Source organism: Lepisosteus platostomus, chromosome 1 (genome assembly GCF_059453375.1).
Source record: "Lepisosteus platostomus isolate fLepPlt1 chromosome 1, fLepPlt1.hap1, whole genome shotgun sequence".
Taxonomy (NCBI): domain Eukaryota; kingdom Metazoa; phylum Chordata; class Actinopteri; order Semionotiformes; family Lepisosteidae; genus Lepisosteus; species Lepisosteus platostomus.
The window spans coordinates 11,777,671-11,798,470 of record NC_142611.1 but is presented as its reverse complement, the minus strand read 5'-3'; the positions used below and the strand labels follow the sequence as shown (position 1 = coordinate 11,798,470).

The 20,800-nt window shown below is 44.8% G+C and overlaps 2 protein-coding genes and 1 long non-coding RNA gene across 3 annotated transcripts; 2 read left to right on the top strand and 1 right to left on the bottom strand.

Annotated features, from left to right (window-relative positions):
- Positions 1-10,651, top strand: LOC148677706 (glyoxylate reductase/hydroxypyruvate reductase-like). The gene is made up of 9 exons (XM_088624235.1): positions 1-243; positions 3,211-3,341; positions 4,213-4,285; positions 5,460-5,576; positions 6,382-6,470; positions 6,999-7,103; positions 7,541-7,676; positions 8,146-8,276; positions 10,033-10,651. Exons 1-9 carry the CDS (start codon positions 86-88, stop codon positions 10,152-10,154), a joined length of 1,062 nt encoding a protein of 353 aa, XP_088480361.1. The 5' UTR covers positions 1-85; the 3' UTR covers positions 10,155-10,651.
- Positions 10,652-11,785: 1,134 nt separating this feature from the next.
- LOC148677704 (glyoxylate reductase/hydroxypyruvate reductase-like) lies at positions 11,786-20,776 on the top strand. The gene is made up of 9 exons (XM_088624368.1): positions 11,786-11,996; positions 13,399-13,529; positions 14,166-14,238; positions 14,531-14,647; positions 15,210-15,298; positions 16,600-16,701; positions 18,266-18,401; positions 19,227-19,357; positions 19,834-20,776. Exons 1-9 carry the CDS (start codon positions 11,911-11,913, stop codon positions 19,953-19,955), a joined length of 987 nt encoding a protein of 328 aa, XP_088480494.1. The 5' UTR covers positions 11,786-11,910; the 3' UTR covers positions 19,956-20,776.
- LOC148677705 (uncharacterized) lies at positions 11,838-13,400 on the bottom strand. Its single transcript, XR_015935293.1, has 2 exons — positions 12,867-13,400; positions 11,838-12,333 (listed from the first exon to the last, which is right to left on the bottom strand). It is a non-coding gene; the product is annotated as an uncharacterized LOC148677705 (long non-coding RNA).
- Positions 20,777-20,800: the final 24 nt, after the last annotated feature.

Below are 20,800 nucleotides of genomic sequence, written 5' to 3'. Positions count from 1 at the left end.
ACTCACTGAAGCAAGCAATCGGGAACGCAGACAGGCTCAGACGTCCCTTAGGTCTTCCCAGTGTCTTTTTTTTTTCTCTGCTGATATGTGGTGGAGGTCCTCTGCCCGGGGTTTGAAACGCGTCCTGTGGCCCGAGTTCCGCAGACAGTACGCCATGCAGAGCGCACCGCAGGCGCTGGCCCGGGTCTACGTGACCCGCAGGGTGCCCCCTGACGGGCTGAGGATCCTGAGGCAGTCTGGGCAGTGAGTATTACACGTTGCTATTGGAATTGTCTTATTTATATTTACTGAACGTCTACAACCTGCTTTGTCGTGGGCGGGTGTTGATCCTTGATTATGTAGAACGCTTACATTCCCTTCTATAAACTGGTATTCTCACTGGGGCCCGTGAAAAATGAATGGACGGAGAGAACAACATGATGTTGGTAAGAATGGAAATTAAAATGCAAAAATAGGTTTATGGCTGCTAAAATGTCTTTTTAAAGCTAGGTTCACCACCTACCGATTTAGAAATCCCTAATTTAAGCCATCCCACAAAACTCCTAAGCAGTAAATTAACCTGTGAAATATTCCACCAAGGCTACTGTACATATAACGGTAAAATAGCAACTGTGATAAAAAATAATAAAATCGATCAACTCAATTGCACAGATAAAACTTGTGAAATGCGAAATTCTGTGTGAAAGCTATTTTCGCTGGGAACGTGGTTACTCTGCCATACCCAGAAACCTACAAATTATTATAAAATTACTTTAATTCTTAGAAGTTTTTCGAAATATGCAGATCAGAGGACAAGAGAGTGTGAGCGAAGGCTCTCTTAGTCGCCAATCGGGACAGTTAGTTCACATTACATCACATCACATCAATTAGCTCACATCACCTTTCTCCGCCGGTATCTTCAGGTAAGTGACCCTGACACTCCTATTTCTCCAGTCTGCTTATTGGTCAAAAACAAGCACCTCGTTCACTTAAAATAATCAGATTTGCATTTAAGCAAGCTAAATAAATGAATAACTGTTGCTACTTATTACCGTTACGGTATATAAGTTGGTTAATTCTATTCTGAATCGGACGTCAAGGTCTAAATGGTTGCTGTTTCGTAACAATATTCACATTATAACAATACATTCTTCAATATAAAGATTCAAAGTAATAAATGTCACAACCACGCCCCATTCTATCGGTCTCCACAGAACTGCGGTTCTATGGGGCAGCCCGAGAAGTAGCGGAATGTATGTCTTCTCTGCAGCTAAAAGGCTAGAGGCTAACTTGCTTCGGTAGATTAAATATCCAATATTCAGTCAATATTAAGACAGTGCACTGAGAAGTAACGTTAGACATCTAGAATTAACACGCTGTCATTAGAAGCTACTCAATCGGTTGCTGTTGTGTAGTATCAGTTAAATATATTCGCACCTTACGACCTGACAGCTCGGTGAAGATCTTAACTCAGACAGGATCACGGAGTGCAGGAGGGCTGCCGATGTACAGCACCGTTTGTCCAATGCTCAGTCCAAGCATGGGTGTAAAAGAGCTGACGTTTTAATACAGATTTTAACGCCTGTTTTTCTAAGCCAACGAGGCTGTATGCAAAACGTCATTATCAGGAATTAATGGCAGACGTTTGAAAGTGCAAGCTCAGCAAGCAAGGAGAAATAAAGGAGAATCATACTTTTTTGTATTTCAATCAGATTTAGTTTTGGATAACTATGTGGCAATCCATCTGGTGTTTGTTAGTGTAGCAAATACACTGGAAGGAAACATTTGACTTTTGTATTTGTTAATAAGTAACCACGTTTCTGGAGCTGTTTGTTTTGAGAGGCTACAGGTCAAGGGTCATTGTTTTAGTTTGGTTTTAAATGAGAGAAAAAAGCATTGAAAAATCTTTAATAAGAACCTTAGAAGGTATGTATAATTCAAAACTATCCTATGTTTAAACTAAGTGCTTTTACTGTCCGGAATATCATGAAATTTGAGTGTATGTGCAGCCCAGACCTACAGTAAGTCACAATACCGCCAACAGAATTATTAAAGGCTGAACAGTTTTAGGGAAGTTTGTAACCTTGGTCATGGGAGATTCTGCAACTTTTGTAAGTGATCTTTAAAAAGGCAGATACCTTTTAGATAAACAACTGGTCCAATTAAATGACTGAAAGATGAGATGAAAAACTACAGCTCTCCAGGACCAGAGCTGCGTTCATTAATTTAATTAATTTGCACTTTGTGAATGAATTTTTATGTACTTGTGTGACTGGTTACTAGGACAAAGGCACTACAAAAATTTTGTAAGAGTAAAATTTCCGTGAATTTTAAAGAGACTGAATAGCTTAAAGATACAGTAGGTGCTCTTCTGGAAGAGCTCAATGTGTGTCAACTTTCTTCCCAAGAGAAGGAGCTCAAACGAGCTCCTTGAGGTCTTGAGATCTGAAATTAGCCAGCCTCATTGTCATGAAGAAACACGAAATTCCTTTCAAAATGTGATCATTAGATCGATCAGTTACTCCATGGCCCAGTGATCTCTCATTTGGAAACGTCCTTATGTTCTTAAAGTATTTAAAACATAGACAGATCCCATTACCAAAGACTCTCGTGCTACTATGCTAGCCTCTCTTCACCCCAAACTCTTGAATACAATCTCTTCAAGTCACATGCAATAACCATGCCCGCCTTTGTTTTCCTTTTTTAAATGTTGATCTCATTACTCCTGTCCTGGAGTCTTTGCACTGGCTTCCTATCAGGTTTTGTGTTGATTTCAAAATCCTCATTCTCGCCTATAAGGCTGTATATACTGTATGCCTGGCACCTCAGTACCTGTCGGGGTTTTTCATGTGTCTCTCGTCTCCTGTCTGTCCCCAAAGCCTATGTGCTCTCTATGGGTGACAGAGCCTTCTCCTGCTGTGGCCCACAGCTCTGGAATTGTATCCCCAAGGATATTAGAGAGTCGCCTTCCCTGAGCACTTTCAAATCCAGACTCAAAACCTTCTTCTTTAGAAGGCCTTTTGCTTAATTTGTCTTAATTGGTTCTGTGTCTACCCCTTTATATTCCTACTGCATTCCAAACCCTTGCTGTAATTGTGTGAATTCTGCTGTCGCCTCTCCTCTCATTTTTTCTTCGAGTAAAGTGCTTTGAAAAGGCACTTTTAAAAGCACTATATAAAATAAAGTTTATAATTCTGCATAATGCACCCCTCCTCCCCTCCTGTATTGCAGGGTGCAGTTTGAGCTGTGGGACTCCGATGACCCTGTGCCAAGGAAGGAGCTGCTGAAGAGGGTGGAAGGAGTGGAGGGGCTGCTCTGTGTGCTCACTGAGAAGATCGACTCGGAGGTGCTAGAGGCCGCAGGTGAGGCAGCCTGGCTGGACTGAGGCCCTGCCTCTTGCCGGCCTCCTGCGCCAGAGAACTGAGTGACCAGCCAGCAGGTTGGAGGTGTGGTGTCTGTAATTCTAAAAGGAGCAGTTCAGAACTCAACTGTAACCCCATGAACCAAAATTGTGAACAGTGGATAAACTATTTTTCAAACTTTAAACCCGATATGAATTGTATGCACCTCATTGTTTTTTCCTGTTCTGATTTTCAGCCGGAATGGAGTTGTGAAATTTGGAGCAGAAGCTACTTCGGGAGTGTTTGGTATAATTTGTCATCAGCCCACCTAATTCTAGCTAACTTAAATTGCCAGAGAGTAACATTACAATATAAAATATCAATATTTTCTGAAATTCAAAAAATAAAAAGTATTTCTGGGTTGTGTACTTGGAGGTTAGCATTAAATGCCCTGATACTGAGAGGTTCTCATTTCTTGCTTTATTTGTTAACTACCTTTTTGGTCATAATGAATTGCTGTTGCTGTATTTGGATATTGAACTCTGGAACGTTCACCTGAAGATGGAAAAAAAAATGCATTCAAATCAAGTTGTACTCAGAGCTCAACAAACAGCCATGCTCAGCTGCTAAGAACTACAGTAGATGCCCTGAGGACACCAGCCACATACAGCATTTATCCGAAAGAAAATATCTAATTTCACTGGTCAAGTACAGTTTCAGCCACCATGGACAGGAATCCTAGATCTTGAAGGGAAATCACAGCAGACAGCAAGGAAGATTAGGAAGTTGGAAGTACAGCAGATAGCAGCACTACTGGAGTTGCTGATGCTGTGAGTGCTGCTTCACTGAGAAAATCCACTCTAATTGTCGATATTGCTTTGTGTCTGTGTAGGGCCTAATCTGAAAGTCGTGAGCACCATGTCAGTGGGATATGACCACCTCTCCCTGCCAGAGCTCAAGAAGAGGTTTGTGCTGTTACATGTGTGCGCCTGCAGTTTGTTCTTTTCCTCCTCATTAATTGCTAGCCTGTGCCCTGTGTCTTTTTTCCTTGTGTTTGTGGGTGTTTCATGAGGAAACACCATCAAAATGTGACTTTAAAAACCCACTCATTATTCAAGTGATTTGTTTTGTTTTTTTTTGTTTCACACCATTACCATTGCCAATCGTGATTCGGAGCTGCTACGAATGCATGAAGCCCTCAAACGCAGCCCCCTGCTGGAGGTTCAGTGCTAAGTGGAGGAGACATATGTCCGTATAAGCACTGAATTCCTACAGGGGTCACTACAAGACCTCTGGTCAAATAATCCCACCCTACCCTCAGAATCGCTCTGCTGATTGTGTGCCACTGTTTAGGGTCTGCTAGTGACATCGCCCAGGCTGGACCCCCCGTGATCACAGAGCTAAGCCTGCGCTTGGACAAGTGCCTTCACTTGTTGAGCCATTGGGCACTCGTGCATTAAGAATTCCCAGTGGGTTATTGATTACAGAGAAACAGTAGAGTGGTGCACTTTGCATTTACTGTCACACCCTCTGCAGCCAGAAGGCACTCCTTCTCTGTCCTGTCCCTAGTTTCCTGTGCTTTGCTCTCCTTCCGGTGTCTCTCTCTCTCTCTCTGGGCCTATATATTTCCGGGTCACTTATTCTGCTTCGCTCAGCATTGACGTTCGGATGTCCTGAGACCCGCCTAGCACCAGGTCGCCGCTCCGTGGCCTGAGGGCATGGGTCTCTATACGGCACTCCAGAACTCTTTGCACTGCTGAGCCCGGGCTGACTCCCCGTTCCGCCACTTCGCATAGGGTCTTTTTCTGCTCTCCTGCCTCTCCACGGTTTGTCCCTCCCGACATCCGTGACAGATACAGTCTGATGGATTATCCTTATCTAATATGCACATACTAGAACCATTATTCTTCCTTGCTTTTCCGCTGTGAAAAAGCTGTTGATCTGGAAATCGACAGATGAGAGACAGTACCGGTGGTGCACTGATTAGACAAAGCAGCTATAATCTCCCAAGGGTACCCTCTGAGCAGAGTGGTAGTGCAGCCCTGTGTCCCTCCTAGGTGCTGCGAGCCTGCCGGGTTCATGGCGGGGGGAAACGCCTGCCAGACCTGGCTTCTTCACGATGTCCGTGTCTCCGTGCAGGGGGATACGCGTGGGCTACACTCCGGACGTGCTGACGGACGCCGTGGCCGAGCTGACCGTCGCCCTGCTGCTCGCCACCTCGCGCCGGCTCATCGAGGCTGTGGAGGAGGCCAAAACGCAAGTCCCCAGTCGCCTATCACCCTTCACCCCTTCACCCTGTGCGCTACGGCCTCGGCCCGTCCTATAATTCCTTATCCCAACACCCGAGATCTCCCACGCTGGCCCTCCAGAGTTACTGGTTCTGTTTTTTAGCTACTGATTGGAGACGCGTCTCAGACCTGGAGGATAAGGGCTCTGTAGGCCCAGAGTCGGAGGCCACTTGCTCCAGGTCAAGGTCAACACTGACAGACAGGTCAACACTGAACTTGCCTACAGCACCTGCCTCGCATTTTAGAAAGAAAGGACCAAAGGCGCTTTTAGCTGAAGCAAAGCTGTTTTGTGCACATGGGGGGGAAAAAAACCCAACGTGTTGATTCCTGCTGGGAGGTATGAAAGCCATTCAGGGAATTAAAAGCCAGGGTGCTGTAGCAAACAGTGGCCGTGCGGTGGTTTGACATAGAAAGGAACAGGATAGCACTGTGAGTGTTCAGTGTGCGATGGAATACAGTGAACGTGTCCTGGAAACGCTGATCTCAAAGGCAGATATGCTGCAGAAGTCAGATACTCGGAGACCTTTGATTTATGTAAAAAGGGGGTGAGTGGGGGTCCATCTGTAGCACCAGGCCCCAGTGCGAGTTTACAGTCTCTGCAGATTTAAAAAGCTGGGGCTTCGGTAGCTAGCAGATGAGAACGAGCAGTGTGTGTTACTGTGTGTGTGTGCTTTTGTTACAAGTGCAGCAAATTAGAATGCAATGCAGAACTGCCCCACACATTTCCATGCTCACAGCTGATTAAGGGCTCTGTGCTTTTTCTTTAATTGCAGTGGAGGCTGGGGGACCTGGAGGACAATGTGGCTGTGTGGCTATGAGCTCAATCAAAGCACTGTGGGAATAATGGGCCTGGGCAGGATAGGTAGGAATGCCCACAATCCCACTCTTATTATCTTCCAGAGGACCCGGACACCCCTGCTTTCACACCACGTTCTGTATTTTCAGTGGTCAAAATAGGATTTGCAGTAGACTGCAGCCAATGACCTGTTGCCTGCTCTCCTATAAGTTGATTATTATTATTAAGCTATTAATCCTACTAATAATCTGTAAAAGAGAGCTTCAAAAGAGCCAAACATAACTTTATTATTTTTATTATTTCTGCCGACGCAGCCTCATTGTGTCAAGAGAACTGTATTTGAAAAAGGTTCATCTGCAGAATGAATCTTCCAGAGGGCAGGTCACTACGTAATGAAAATAAATGTCCACTTATCTCCAGCAAAGATTTTGCGCAGCACTTGGCAATGACAAGTGTCCGGGTTGAGGGCGAAGGCCTTGTTCTTTGTCCACCGGTGTTGTTGTTTAATGATGTGAGAGGATTTCAAATTGATGAGGCCTCTGGAAGGTAGGCGAGGGCTTGATGTGCTGCTAACCTCTTTGTTGTGGGTGGCAGGGGTGGCCATCGCCGAGCGCCTGAAGCCCTTTGGAGTCAAGAGGTTCATCTACACGGATGTGGCCCCAAGAACGGAGCTGGCCAGTAAGATACAAGCAGAGTATGGTGAGTGGAGGCAGAAAACGAAGTGCTCAGCCAATGTAGCCAGCAGAGAGTTTTCAGAGTCTTTATATGGGGCGTTTTACCCCAGATGTTCCAGTCCACCCAGATGTTTAAGTGGGGACAAACATTGCTCGGGGAGGTAACCCTGATGGATCAGTGTCCTGTCTGTGGGGAGTCTCACATGCTCTCTAGTGCACTTAACACCACAGAAACCAAGATGATCCAGTGAGGGGCTGTGCCTCTAGTATGGACCCTTTACCTACTGTATAACTGAACGTAAAACAAAACTGGATATTCACTCAAGGGGGTTTTCAAGAGGATGGATATTTGGAAATTTCCACCACATGAACTACTGGTGGAGTACAAGACCAGGTGAGGCCGTGTCAGGAGCTTGGCAGGCTGCTGGAATGAACTCCATTTAAGTTTTCCTGCTTCTCTAGTGACCATGGATGAGCTGGCGAGGGAGTCTGACTTCCTGGCAGTGTGCTGTGCTCTGACTCCCGAGACGCAGGGCATTTGTAACCATAGCCTCTTCTCCAAGATGAAGAAGACGGCCGTGTTCATCAACACCAGCAGGTACGGCACACCCAGGGTTCGAACCACTCCCTCCCTCGCCTCTGTCAGATCTTCTGCTGAGCTGGGGTAGGCCTGGTTCATAAAGTTCCCTTGAGCAATAATGAGACAGGTACAGTGATGTCTTAGCCATCCACCCGGTTTCTCAGCCTTCCAGTTCTGTCCCTGTAAGTGACGTGAAGTGGACATGTTATGTCGAAATGAGGTTGAATTCTCAAACAGTAGTGTTGTGTCCTACCTCAAAAATGGGTTGTTTATTTCTTATACTTTCAAAAATGTAACAAATCAGTTTACTGAAGGTGACGCTTCATCTTTCAAAACGTGAAGAAACTGCAACAAAATTTAAGATAAAATAGATACATGTATAGATCTCTCTTAGGGTGGGATCTAGCCTACAGGATAAAATGTGTAGTTTATAGTGAAAATCAGGTCAGTTGCCTCCTTTCTCCCCACCTTTGTCTGCTGTGTCCAGAGGTCCCGTGGTGAATCAGGAGGACCTGTACGAGGCCCTGTCCAGTGGACAGATAGCTGCAGCCGGACTGGACGTCACCACCCCTGAGCCCCTGCCCCCTGACCACCCTCTGTTCAAACTGAAGAACTGCGGTAAGTCTGGCCGACATGCAACGCCACACGCAGCAGCCATATCACCCTGCAACTCACAACTGGCAGCCCACTGGAGCTCAGCAGGTGTGAGCCTGGTCAGTACCTGGATGGGAGACCTCCTGGGAAAAACTAAGGTTACTGCCGGAAGAGGTGTTAGTGGGGCCAGCAGGGGGCGCTCACCCTGCGGTCCATGTGGGTCCTAATGCCCCAGTATAGTGACGGGGACACTATACTGTAAACAGGCGCCGTCCTTCGGATGAGACGTAAAACCGAGGTCCTGACTCTCTGTGGTCATTAAAAATCCCAGGGCTTTTATCGAAAAGAGTAGGGGTGTAACCCCAGCGTCCTGGCCAAATTTCCTATTGACCCTTACCAATCATGGCCTCCTAATAATCCCCATCTATCAATTGGCTACATTACTCTGCTCTCCTCCCCACTGACAGCTGGTGTGTGGTGAGTGTTCTGGCTCACTATGGCTGCCGTCGCATCATCCAGGTGGGGCTGCACATTGGTGGTGGTGGAGGGGAGTCCCCATTACCTGTAAAGCGCTTTCAGTGGAGTGTCCAGAAAAGCGCTATATAAGTGTAAGCAATTATTCATAATTATTATTAATTAACACCATTGCAAAAGGCATGAAGCCTTCCCTGCTCACCTGGACATTGCTGGCCCTCGGGTGCTTTAACATTGTCAGCACAGGCCTGCTTGAGGCTGCATAATATCAGGCACTTGAAGGGGAACTATGACGCTATTATCATATTTCAGGGTTAGATGGAATTGGCATCGAGGAGTGCATTTCAAACCGCAGTAAAAGTAAAATGTACACAGTAACTTGGAAAACCTCAAATTTACATTACAAAAGAGACAAAATGTCCAGGTATGTGCAGCGCCATGTTCTGTGATTCAGAACAAGGCAAAAAACTGCTGGTGACTTGTTGTGGCCATATTAGATTGTAAACAAGCAGGCTTATGAATACGTCTCGTTTAATCCAATAGAAATATCGCTTTCAAGTTTGGGATTCGATTTGCCCACAAATACTACTTACTTGTTAACTCTGCAGGCAGATCATGTTGGAACATTTCTGCAGTGAAATTTCGGCTGCATAACCTGTATTTATTCGCTCGTACATCACATTACATTAGTTATTACAGAAACTAGGGAGCAGGAAGGGCGTCACGTCACAGTTTGTGGGAACTTTTTTTTCTTTTTTTGTGGGAACTCTAAGGCAAGTTTGTGACAACATGGCGAATCTGTGAAAATTGTGATTTTTTCCCTATAACATCAATGAATTTATTTTGTTACCAAGATTTAATAACCAGTCTGAGAAATCAGGATGCCGGTTCCCCTTTAAATCATGTTAGGCCCATAATCTTAAAACAGACCCATAGTTTTTTGTATTAATAATCAATTAAATCAGACTTCACATTTTTTCTCATTAAAAAAATAATACAAACCCACATTGAAAAAATGAGGCTTACAAAGAGCACAAGGTGCAAAACATGCAGACATCTGACAATGTTAAATTGCAATAAAGAAATGTACACAGAAACATTATTATTCCATCAACAATGAACTCTTATACTTTTAGAAGGCAATTCTAATAAATTGTGAAAACCTGCACTGCATCCAGCAACACTCAAACCTCCCATTCTGCTGGATAAACCCTAAAAAGGTTTTGTTTGCCGAAGACAAATACACCTCATGTCCCATGCATGCCTGTGATAGGAATGGAGGTGACCCTCTTCCTTCTCCATTTAGTTATCCTGCCCCACATCGCCAGCGCCTCCTACACCACCCGAAACTCCATGTCTGCTCTGGCGGCGAACAACCTGCTGGCTGGCCTGAAGGGAGAGCCCATGCCCAAGGAACTGAAGCTGTAAACGCTGAGCAGGAATGGCCAGGGCACCCTTGGCCTTATGGGTATTCGCTGTCTTCCCCAGACGCCTGACGAGGGTAGCTTTGGCCTCCTCTACATGGGTGCATTTCTCAAAAGTGGCTCCTGGAGCTAGGTCATATTTTCCCCAAAAACCTAATTTAACTGTTACCACAGGATATTTGCCAATCAATCAATGGACATAACTGTGTGGCACAGGACTGCCTTTAATTACTGAGTGCAATGACTATGCAAAGCTCTTTGTCAGCCAACATTTAACAGTTATAAAATGCAATTATGTCCCCACTGAAATAATATTTTTGATGCCCAAAGATCCTACATTTTTCGTATCACAGTGCAGGCATAGGGGTTTGTAAAACACATTACATATTGGTTGTGTTGTACTTTCTGCCGGAGGTATTAAAGATAGCTGTATAAATTACCTCTTCCTTTGCCTGGTCGACTGAAATATTCCAAAAGTCAATAAAAGTTTTCTTTAAAACATTTGTTCATTGTCAAAAGCTTTTTTGGGGGGGTCAATACAACACATTGTGTAGCAGTTAGTTTTCTATGAAAAATAATACTCATTTCTTTCATTCCATAGTCTGTCCGTGTCTGTAGTTAAAATGTTGTGGGTAGAAAATCAGGACAAAGTTATTCAAAAGGGCCAGTGGGAGCCCACATCAGTGCCAGGTATGGTCTTGTACAGTTTAAAATTATACACTGCCTACATATGTCTAAGTCTGAGCTTGCCAGACGTTTTCCTAATTTTGACCAAACACGTGACAGATGTGGCCAAGCTCATAGTTGTGGGTGCCACTTTATATCTTGTTGTTCTCCTCCTAAAATGGTTCATTTCTGGTCCTCCGTTTTTGCCTCTTTTTCTTATATTCCTCATCTTGAAATGGAACCCGCTCCTTTTGTTGCTGTTTTTGGCATGCCGCCTGATAACCTCACCCTCTCACACGTACAGTCTGACAGCCTGGCTTTTACAGTTCTCTTTGCAAGCTGCCCCAACTCACGTTCGTTCAACGGATTAGAGATGAGATTCAATTTTGAGAAAATTAAATACACACTTAGCAAATCCACCTTTATTTTTTTTAAAGATTGACAATCATTTCTGAACTATTTTGAGACTGTGAGTCTCCCTTCTACACCCTAGACCTTAAACTGCTGCTCATTGGCATTAAGGTGATATCTGATGGGACAGGCCTTCCACTTTTTTTGTTTCTTACTCCACTGTTCAGCGGAATCAGTATTTTGTTCTTTTGTTCTGTCTTCTGTTTTTTATCCTTCAGTTTAACCTCTTTTTATGAGGGAAGATTAGGGAGGGCACGGGCCAGAGATTCTAAATGCTGCGTTTTTTCCTTTTCGTAAATTGTTCTCAGACGAAACACCCGTGCCCCCCAAAAATAAAGACATATTCTGTCATATTACTTTAATATCTAGCTTATGTGTCGTGTATTTATGTCGGTCGAAAAACGAATGAAAACAAGTGTCACAAAGTAATTGTCAGAATGCCGTAAGCGGTTTTACTCGAGACGGTGGGTCCTTTACACACTACTGGTGTGGCCCAAAGGAAAACACGAGGTGGCGCTCTCTGCTCTTCTGCGAGAGCGACTGCACGTAGACGACGTCCCGCCGGTGCGCACGCCTCATTCAGAGGACTGGAGACGTGAAGCCTCTCGAGTTGTTTTTTTTTTCCTCTCTTCCTTGTCCCCTTGCAGACAAGCGCTCTCTTGCTTTCGTACAAGTGTTCCCAAATGCAGGCCGCTCAGCAGCTCGTGAAGGTGTTCGTCACTAGGAGAATACCCCAGGAGGGACTGGAGGTTTTGTCACAGTCGGGAATGTGAGCGTTTTACAGTTCCTTGAGTTTACTGTGTCGGTGCTGTAGAATATGTGTGTGTGTGTGCAAGTGCAGTTAAAAGTGCATGTGAACTTGAAAAAAAAAAACAGATTAGCATGCTTTATTAAGAATTACGCATGCTTTAGTAATTTATAGTAAATTACTGGAATAACGAGGCTGATTTTCTTTTTTAACAGGGATCGTTTCATGATTTAGAATTGCAACAGTACGCAATATGCGTAAGACGTGTACTTTAATGTATTGTGAATAACGTTCATTGATTGGGTCAGAATTGTACAGCGGTTCTGGGGTCGTACAGCAGGCCTCAGTTACAGGTGTGCTGTTGGGAAAAAAAACTCCTTTAAGATATTCTGAACTTCTGTTTGTCTTTGTGTCTTTTAAACGAAACTCATTCAAAAATAACCTTTCCAGTCCACAAGAAACAACGTTAAGTGAATCCCTATCAAAAATAACAATACAGGATTATTTTAAATATCCTTCCAGAATCCCACAGGCAAAATTTCTTCAAAGGAAAAGAAAACAGTCCCGCGGGGATTAGCAGCGAACTCTATAGAGTCGAAATTTAAAAATAATAATTACAACCTAAATTACTAAACCTTTACTTCAACGTTTAGAGAACATACAGTAGGCAACCTGTGTATGGTTAGTGCTACAGAAAAATACTGCATTTTAGTGGTGGAAAAGGTAAATCTCCTCCTGTATGTACAGCAGTTTTCAATGGAAAACCGTCAACCCTTGATTTGAATTTTACAGTATACAACTATATATCCTAACATTGATTGCTTTTTTATTGCCTAGTCAACATTGTCTGCAATGGAAGACAGAAATGATATGTAAACATAAATACTGCACCTGAGACTTTTTTATGAGCTTGGTGTTTCCAACAGTAACGTTTCTTCCTCAGTCTTCAAGACAGATTCCCCAAAGAACTATCTAATTGAAGCCATCTACCAATATGCAAGCCCCCACAGCTCTTACTGCACAGTAATATTTTAGTAGCATTATAGGATACGAGATCACTTAACCTTTAGTTGCCACCCAGTTTTTTTTACATGTAATATTTCACACCTACACACGATATATACTTGCATATAAACATAATTCAGGAAAAGTGCTTCCCATTGTGCTTTCATCACTGTATATACAGTATTCTAATCGAGCATCTGTAGCAACACAGAAGAAGTCCTCCGCAGCTGAACGGTGTCTGCAAACAGTCATCCTGGGCACGCTTCTCGCCAGTCCTGTAGTGATATTATCAAATCTGTATGCACCCTGAGTCCCCGAAGCTGCTGTCATTTTCCCTGATGAAAGTCGTCCCAAGAGGCCCCGTGTTTCGTGCACGATGCGTGACGCGTAACGCAGCGTGGATCTGTGTGTGTCTCAGATGTCACGTGCAACTGTGGGACTCGGACGAGCCCGTCCCCCAGGCGGAGCTGCTGAAGGGAGTGTCGGGGGCTCGGGGGCTGCTCTGTCTTCTGTCGGACAATATCGACCAGGAGGTGCTGGATGCTGCAGGTGGGTCCGTTCTCGCCTTATTTCCCTTTCCCCGTTGGAGCCGCGTTGGTGCGGGGGGGTGATACCTTCCCAGGCAGGGCAAAAAAAAAAAAACCCCTGTTGTGGTCCTGACGTGGTGGAAGTATAACGTGTATATAAACTAAAAACGGCAAATTATGCAGTGCAGTTTCCAACATTCAAAATATGTCACGCTGACGTAAACTCACTTGGAATTGATGTGTGTTTTGGTTATGATCACGGTCATTTCTCACAATACCATCTGTTAAGGCAAAAGGGCAGGTTCTAATATTAAAGAGAAAAAAAGCCACTGCTGTAGTTGCGGTTATACTGTATAAAGCGAGATTCTTTCCAGGTCAGAAAGGTGAGGCCAGAGCTTATGTGACAGCGGTGGGTAGAAATGATTCATGCCGGTAAGCTTCTGAATGTATTTTCTCATAGGAGATTATCCACGAGATGAATGAGAATTCATGGGATTAGTCATTCGTTTTAGTGACTTAATAATTGCGTGCCATCTTGTGGCTGTCGTCTCCCCATGCCAACGGATTGATGTCAACAATGTTGTTTCGGTTTTTGAAGTTTGTTTGACTTGTTAGACTTTTTTAGAGCTGCTTTTTTTTTTTTGGTCTTCGTCTCCAGGGCCGGATCTGAAGGTCATCAGCACTCTGTCTGTCGGCTTTGACCACCTTGCCATTGAAGACATCAGAAACCGGTCAGCACCACCAACTCTCGTGCCTCACAGCCTCAGTAGATCCAAAAGCAGACCTTGCCTTCCCCATATCTTTCCTCCAATTGGCCACGTGTCTGCCTAAAGTTACACGTGGCTGTTTAAGCCACAGACTAGGATCATGAGAGATATAAGTGTTTCCGTCGTCTCAGGATCTGGTGCTTTATTCCTCTAGTGTCCCTTTCTCTGTGCCAAGCCAGGTGCTGCAGGATTCACCAGTGCAGATTCCGCGTTGCAGTGCTGTCTCACACCTCGCTGCTCATTGGCTGTGTTTCAGGGGCATAAGAGTCGGCTACACTCCTGACGTGCTGACAGATGCCACAGCTGAGCTCACCGTGGCACTCCTGCTGGCCACAGCACGGAGAATCCCGGAGGCCGTGGCGGAGGTGAAGAAGTAAGTCTCGGCACAGACGCCGACTCGTGTAGTTGGATGCGGGGAGTGTGTGTATCGGTTCCTGTTCCCGTTCCTGTTCCACACCGGCTTCTGCCTTGAGTCGGGCCTCGTTTGTTTTTTTTAACTTTCCCACAAGTCAGGAGGAGAGATGTGTTGCAGGTTCAAACTGTGAAATATAATGTCGTGAAACCAAACTGGTGACCCTCATGGTAACAAACACATCATGGAAAATAAAAGGCCTGTTACTTTTTCTTAATTCTCAAGTTTCTGAGCAGTACTCCTTCTGCAGCTCATCCTAGACTGTCCCCCCCTGGGTGAGAGAATGGCTCAGAAATTACAGTGTACCTGTCTCTAATGTAACGTCTCTTCCTGTAGCAGCTAACGGTAATTATAAGTCTCTCTTTCAGCTGCTGTCCCAGGCAGCCTTGAACGACCTCTGTGATCTAACCAGACAAGTTGTGTTGTTATTGGGCGGAATGCTGAAAGGTTTATATTTCCGCTCTGCGAAGGGAGGGGACATGACCTTTGATCTTTGCCCTCTGACATTGATTCTTTCATCCAGTGGAGGCTGGAGCACCTGGAAGCCGTTGTGGATGTGTGGTTATGGCCTGTCTGGGAGCACCGTGGGTGTCGTTGGCCTTGGACGAATAGGTATTTCTTTTGCCGCTGAAGCATTAACATGGTCAACCCTAAAGAATTGCCTAAGCACAAATTAAAGAAATGCTTAATAATAGTTTGAGGCCACCAATGACAGATAATCTGATCATGCCAGGTCATTGGCCTTTGCATAGTACTGGCAGGGAACATCACACTCATAAAGATTAACCTCATAGATAAACCAGCTAATGATTCACTTTGGTGGATGCCTGTTTAAAACAAGGCATTGCACACAGTCACTGGAGTTATTGTCCGAATCAACTTGGTGTCACTGTCAAGAGCCAGAATCAGCACTGTGTGTTTTTCTGCAACATTTCTAGGCGTCGACATTTTGAATACTCGGATGACCAACTGTAATTTTAGGCAAAGTGAATTTTATTTCAGCTTTCTAGATGACAGCTGTAGGCAGATATTGAAAAGTCCTCTTGCTGCTGACTCTGAGTATATGCAGCTGGAGCTGTTCTTGGGGTAACAGATTTTTGAATCGCCCCAAGCTGGATTTAGATTTCCCTCTGAGGAGGTTAGAAACGACTCAGAATCGTTAGACTCAAAGTAACATGAAGTGATAGCGTGCCCTGTGATGACCTGTGAAATCCGCTCAGTGGGATGGTGCTATCTGGAGCTGTGTGCAGTAGAAAAGTTTCCACAGATAGTGCTATTGCAGCATTATCAGAGTAGCAGAGTGCCCCATGGTAGAGAACGGATAATTACGGGATGGCTAAGCCCTTCAGCCACTTGAGTTCTACCCCAGCTGTCTGTTTTCGCAGGAATCTGAAAACACCGTCAGAAAATTACGCCTTTCTAGTTTTCTGGATTGTAGAAGCATGACGAGAAATGATTCGGCTGTGCTTCAGACAGTCCGTCACTGATATGTAGAAGGCAAACATTTCATTTTTTTTATTATTTTTAAGTTTCAAAAGCAAAATGGTAGAGACACAAACATGTATTCTGTAAATACATGTAAAAAACAGGACAATATCGTGTCGGGGATGACCAATACTTAAAGAATACGAGAGGTTTTAAATGAGAGGAAGCCTTCTAGCGTATTTGATTGCTAGAAGCTTGATGACTACAAGAAGTTAGTTAAGCAGTATTGTTCCTTAAGCCAAGCCATGTTGACATTTCAAGGAAACACTGCAGTTTAAGGAAATTTAAGGTTCCTCATGTGACGTTTTCAAGGTACGATGTCAGCCTCTTCATAGTTCTGAAAAAAATGATTCAAGTTGCTGCCAACGTACTGAATTTCATGATGAAAAGACGTCAGTGTGACTCTACTATGCCTCTGTTGCCTCCAGGTCTGGCCATTGCCAAGAGGCTGAAGCCCTTTGGAGTGAAACGTCTGCTATACTGGGGCCGGACACCCAAGCCAGAGGCCTCCAAGGTGGAAGGAGAGTTTGGTAAGAGCCACAGGGCAAGCAGTGCGGAGATGAGGGTTGACGGGAGACCTGATAGAGCACACTGGGCTGCCCTTTCATCCAGGCGTGGTTTCGAAAAGCGGGCGGCTCTTGTAGAAGTCAGCACCAGGTGCTGCATCTTCCAGACTTACTACCTTAGGTGGGGGACATTTGTAAGGGCTAGATACACGAAACTTATCTTTTCTGCTGCAGTGTCTACAGCCGGGAAAAACTGAAACGAGCGCAAACCGTTGTGCCAAACGAGCCCCACCTGCTCGTGTATATAACAGAACTTCAGGAGGATGGTTAGATCCTCAGTCTCCTATTCTCGCACAGTTCCACTCGCCTGCTTATATAAATCTCGCACGCAGGTCTTCCCTTTGTGTCTTGCATCCCTCTGCAACCACCCCATTTACACCCTTGCATCAGACTACATAGGGGGTTTGAGCAGCCTGTTCAGGCAGCTAAGCTGCCCTGCCCTGTGCTAGTTGAGTCACACCCAATACTCTCTCTACACATAAGAGATCACTTTATTAGCCATATGCAATTTCTTGCATTAGGACTTTGTCTTTCCGCATACCCCAGCTTGCTCTCCATGAGACACACAGACGGGAAGACAGAAGCTTGAGGTCAGAGCCATTTATACGGCACGCCTGGAGCAGCTGGGGTTAAGGGCCTTGCTCGGGGGCCTCTGTCGGTCGTGGGATTTGAACCGGCAACCTTCCACCCACAAGCGCAGATCCTTAGCCACAGTGCCACTGCTCTGCCCCCTTATCAGTTTTATTAGGCAGGGGAGGCGAGTGCACATTAGCTGCTGTGGTGAATTGAATCTGTGAGTGCAGGCTGAGAGCAGGATGGGGCCACGCTGATGTGGGAGAAACAGCCCCTGTAGGAACAGAGCCAGCAGCCATATCACTCTGCAACTCACAACTGGCAACCCATTGAAGCTCAGCAGGTGTGAGCCTGGTCAGTACCTGGATGGGAGACCTCCTGGGAAAAACTAAGGTTGCTGCTGGAAGAGGTGTTAGTGGGGCCAGCAGGGGGCGCTCACCCTGTGGTCCATGTGGGTCCTAATGCCCCAGTGTAGTGACGGGGACACTCTACTGTAAATAGGCGCCGTCCTTCGGATGAGACGTAAAACCGAGGTCCTGACTCTCTGTGGTCATTAAAAATCCCAGGGCGTTTCTCGAAAAGAGTAGGGCTGGCCAAATTTCCCATTGGCCCTTACCAATCATCCTAATCATCCCCCTCTATGAATTGGCTTCATTACTCTGCTCTCCTCCCCACTGAGAGCTGATGTGTGGTGAGCGTTCTGCCGTCGCATCTGACTTATAGAAGTCAGATTGGTGGTGGTGGAGGGGATCCCCATTACCTGTAAAGCGCTTTGAGTGGAGTGTCCAGAAAAGCGCTATATAAGTGTAAGCAATTATTATTATTATTATTATTATTATTAATTAACAGAGGGAAGGGGCACAGCGGGAGAGCAGACGGGCTGTGTGCTGCCCCTCTCCATTCTTGAGCTCGCGTCAATCCGGAAGATCCTAATTCCCAGCCCTCTTGTCTCCAGTGCCTTTGGACGCACTACTGGGAGAGTCCGACTTTGTGGTTGTGTCCTGTGCTTTGACTCCTGAAACGCAACAGCTGTGCAGCAAGGACTTCTTTGGCAAAATGAAGAAAACCGCAGTGTTTGTCAACTCCAGCAGGTACAGCAGACCACGTTTTAACTAGGCAGTTGCTTTGCTGTTTATGTTACTCCCCTATGATGTTTTTTCATAGGAAATATGTAATTAATCGGATGTATTTGATTGAGCGAAGTAATGGTTGAACCTGTTAATACCATATCAAATGTCACGAGAATGACACAAATCTCTAAAATATGAAACCCTCCTCCCTGTCCTCCTGTTCCTGAAAGGGAAGAGGAAAGTGTGCCCGTGTACCTCACTGAGGTGAGAGCACCATAGCCTGGCAGTTAAAATGCATTCAACCCCACAGACATCAGATGGCGTGCGAGTGCTCTTGTCCCCTCCAACAAATACACTGACCGCTCCTAATGACCAAACGGAACGCCAGCCCAGGTGCCAGAAAGGTCCCACTGCCTTCGTTGCCCACATGAGAACCATGTGCTCTTTATCTGGGCACTGTGTGCGCTCATATCCATCAGGAATGGACAACTGCAGTCTTCGGGGAACATGATGTCGGTAGTTTACATACAGTCTGGCATCGAGATTTAACGAAACTAAATTATTTTTATAGAAGTCATATCCCTGGTTCTTCATTGATTGCTAATTTAAAACCTACATTATTCTGGCATTTGGTGAATAGAGTTGCCTGTGGTTGATACTGAAAGCTTTATAAAAGGGCATTTATTGTCCAGGGTATAAAAATGCACACGTCCTGCAACCTGACTTCTTCGTTTTCTTCGACTTGTGTCGTTTCTGTTATGGCTTTGATAGGCAGAGTGTGCAGTTGGAGCAAGGCGAGATAAAGGGGTACACCCAGCAGGTATTTCTGTTTTCTGGTTTGTCCAGAGGTGCCGTGGTGAACCAGGAGGACCTGTACGAGGCCCTGTCCAGTGGACAGATAGCTGCGGCTGGTCTGGACGTCACCACCCCTGAGCCCCTGCCCCCTGACCACCCTCTTCTGAAGCTGAAGAACTGCGGTAAGACCAAGACTGTGAGTGGCAGATGAAAGAGTCGGATCCAGAATGGGCTGAAATTGTAGTTCACATTTGCAGTCTGCCACTTTAAATTTCAGTAAGTCGCTTATGTGATGTTTGTGAAATAATACAGTTTGTTTATATTGAAATTAATTAAGTGATATTAATTAAGTGATTAATTAATTGATTGATTAATTAAGTGATATTAATTAGCTCATATGTACTAGTATACAGTTCCTTTTAGTGCAGATGTTTACTTCCATAACAAATACTTCAAAAGAAACAAGGTGCATAGTTTTGCACAGACATAAGCAGAAGTTACATTTAAAGTCTTAAGATTCTAGATATCATGGTGACACTCCTGAATTGCGATAACCACTTGAGAATGCAATCAGTGAGTCTCTGAATCAACTACAGTCTGCATTCTTCATTTTGTTGTGCTCTTACTTGTCATTTTTTTTTTCCCACGATGGTTTCAGTTATCCTGCCACACATTGGCAGTGCCACCTACTCTACGAGGGGCATCATGTCTGTGCTGGCTGCCAACAACCTCCTGGCAGGACTGACGGGAGGGAAGATGCCCAGCGAGCTCGTGCTCTGAGCCTGGGAATGTCGCCATGCAGCCCGTACCCCCTACCAAGAGCCCAGCATCTGAAGAAACTGGCGCGACTGCAAAGCTTTCATCTCATGAAAAGTTCAGTGTGACTCCCAGATTTGCTGTTTGTAAAGCAGTCATAACAAAGCAGGGAATTGTGTGGAGAATACTAATAGGTGTAAGGCATTGTATCTCAGTCTGGTGACCCAATCACACTAGGCATCTCTAAGTCAAACACACAGCACATGTACTGTAGAATATGACTTATTTTCCCCAATATATCTGAAAAGTGTTAAACACGAATTTATACACAAATTATTAGATTTTACTTTAGAGAATACTACAGAATATTTAATTTCCTTTTTGATTTTTCATGTTACCCAGTATTTAACTGCCCTGGTTTGTTTTCCTTTCCTGCAGCTTGTAAGATTTCAGTGTGGCCATGAACTCCAAACACAAAAGCTTCAGTTTCAACACTTCATTTTGGATTTTATTCCTCTCTATACAGTGGCCTTTCATTGTCAGACTTGTACTTTCTGGAACATATTCTACTTTAGAAGTTATGTCAATTCACAGTAAATATCATTTTTTCTCCTTAACTTCCATTGAACAAAGTTTTTTTTAATTTAGTCCAGATACTTTTGCCAAACTTCAGATGTACATTTGTGGACAAATAGGTGTAGCATAAGTGCAGCTGGGGCAGGTTACGTAAAAACCTGTAATACTGGTACTGTGTGCCATAGTGGCATGCTCAAAATCTGTACAGTGTTTGTATAAAATGTACATCTAATTGTAACCGCCTTATAACAAATTGATTCTGAAACTCACCTGTTGTCCCGTGTTGAGTTTGT

Coding starts and splice junctions, on each gene's coding strand:
- LOC148677706 (XM_088624235.1), top strand. CDS start 86: ATGTGGTGGAGGTCCTCTGCCCGGGGTTTGAAACGCGTCCTGTGGCCC. Junction 244..3,210: donor ATCCTGAGGCAGTCTGGGCA/GTGAGTATTACA, acceptor CCTGTATTGCAG/GGTGCAGTTTGAGCTGTGGG. Junction 7,104..7,540: donor TAAGATACAAGCAGAGTATG/GTGAGTGGAGGC, acceptor CTGCTTCTCTAG/TGACCATGGATGAGCTGGCG.
- LOC148677704 (XM_088624368.1), top strand. CDS start 11,911: ATGCAGGCCGCTCAGCAGCTCGTGAAGGTGTTCGTCACTAGGAGAATA. Junction 16,702..18,265: donor CAAGGTGGAAGGAGAGTTTG/GTAAGAGCCACA, acceptor TCTTGTCTCCAG/TGCCTTTGGACGCACTACTG. Junction 18,402..19,226: donor GTGTTTGTCAACTCCAGCAG/GTACAGCAGACC, acceptor TGGTTTGTCCAG/AGGTGCCGTGGTGAACCAGG.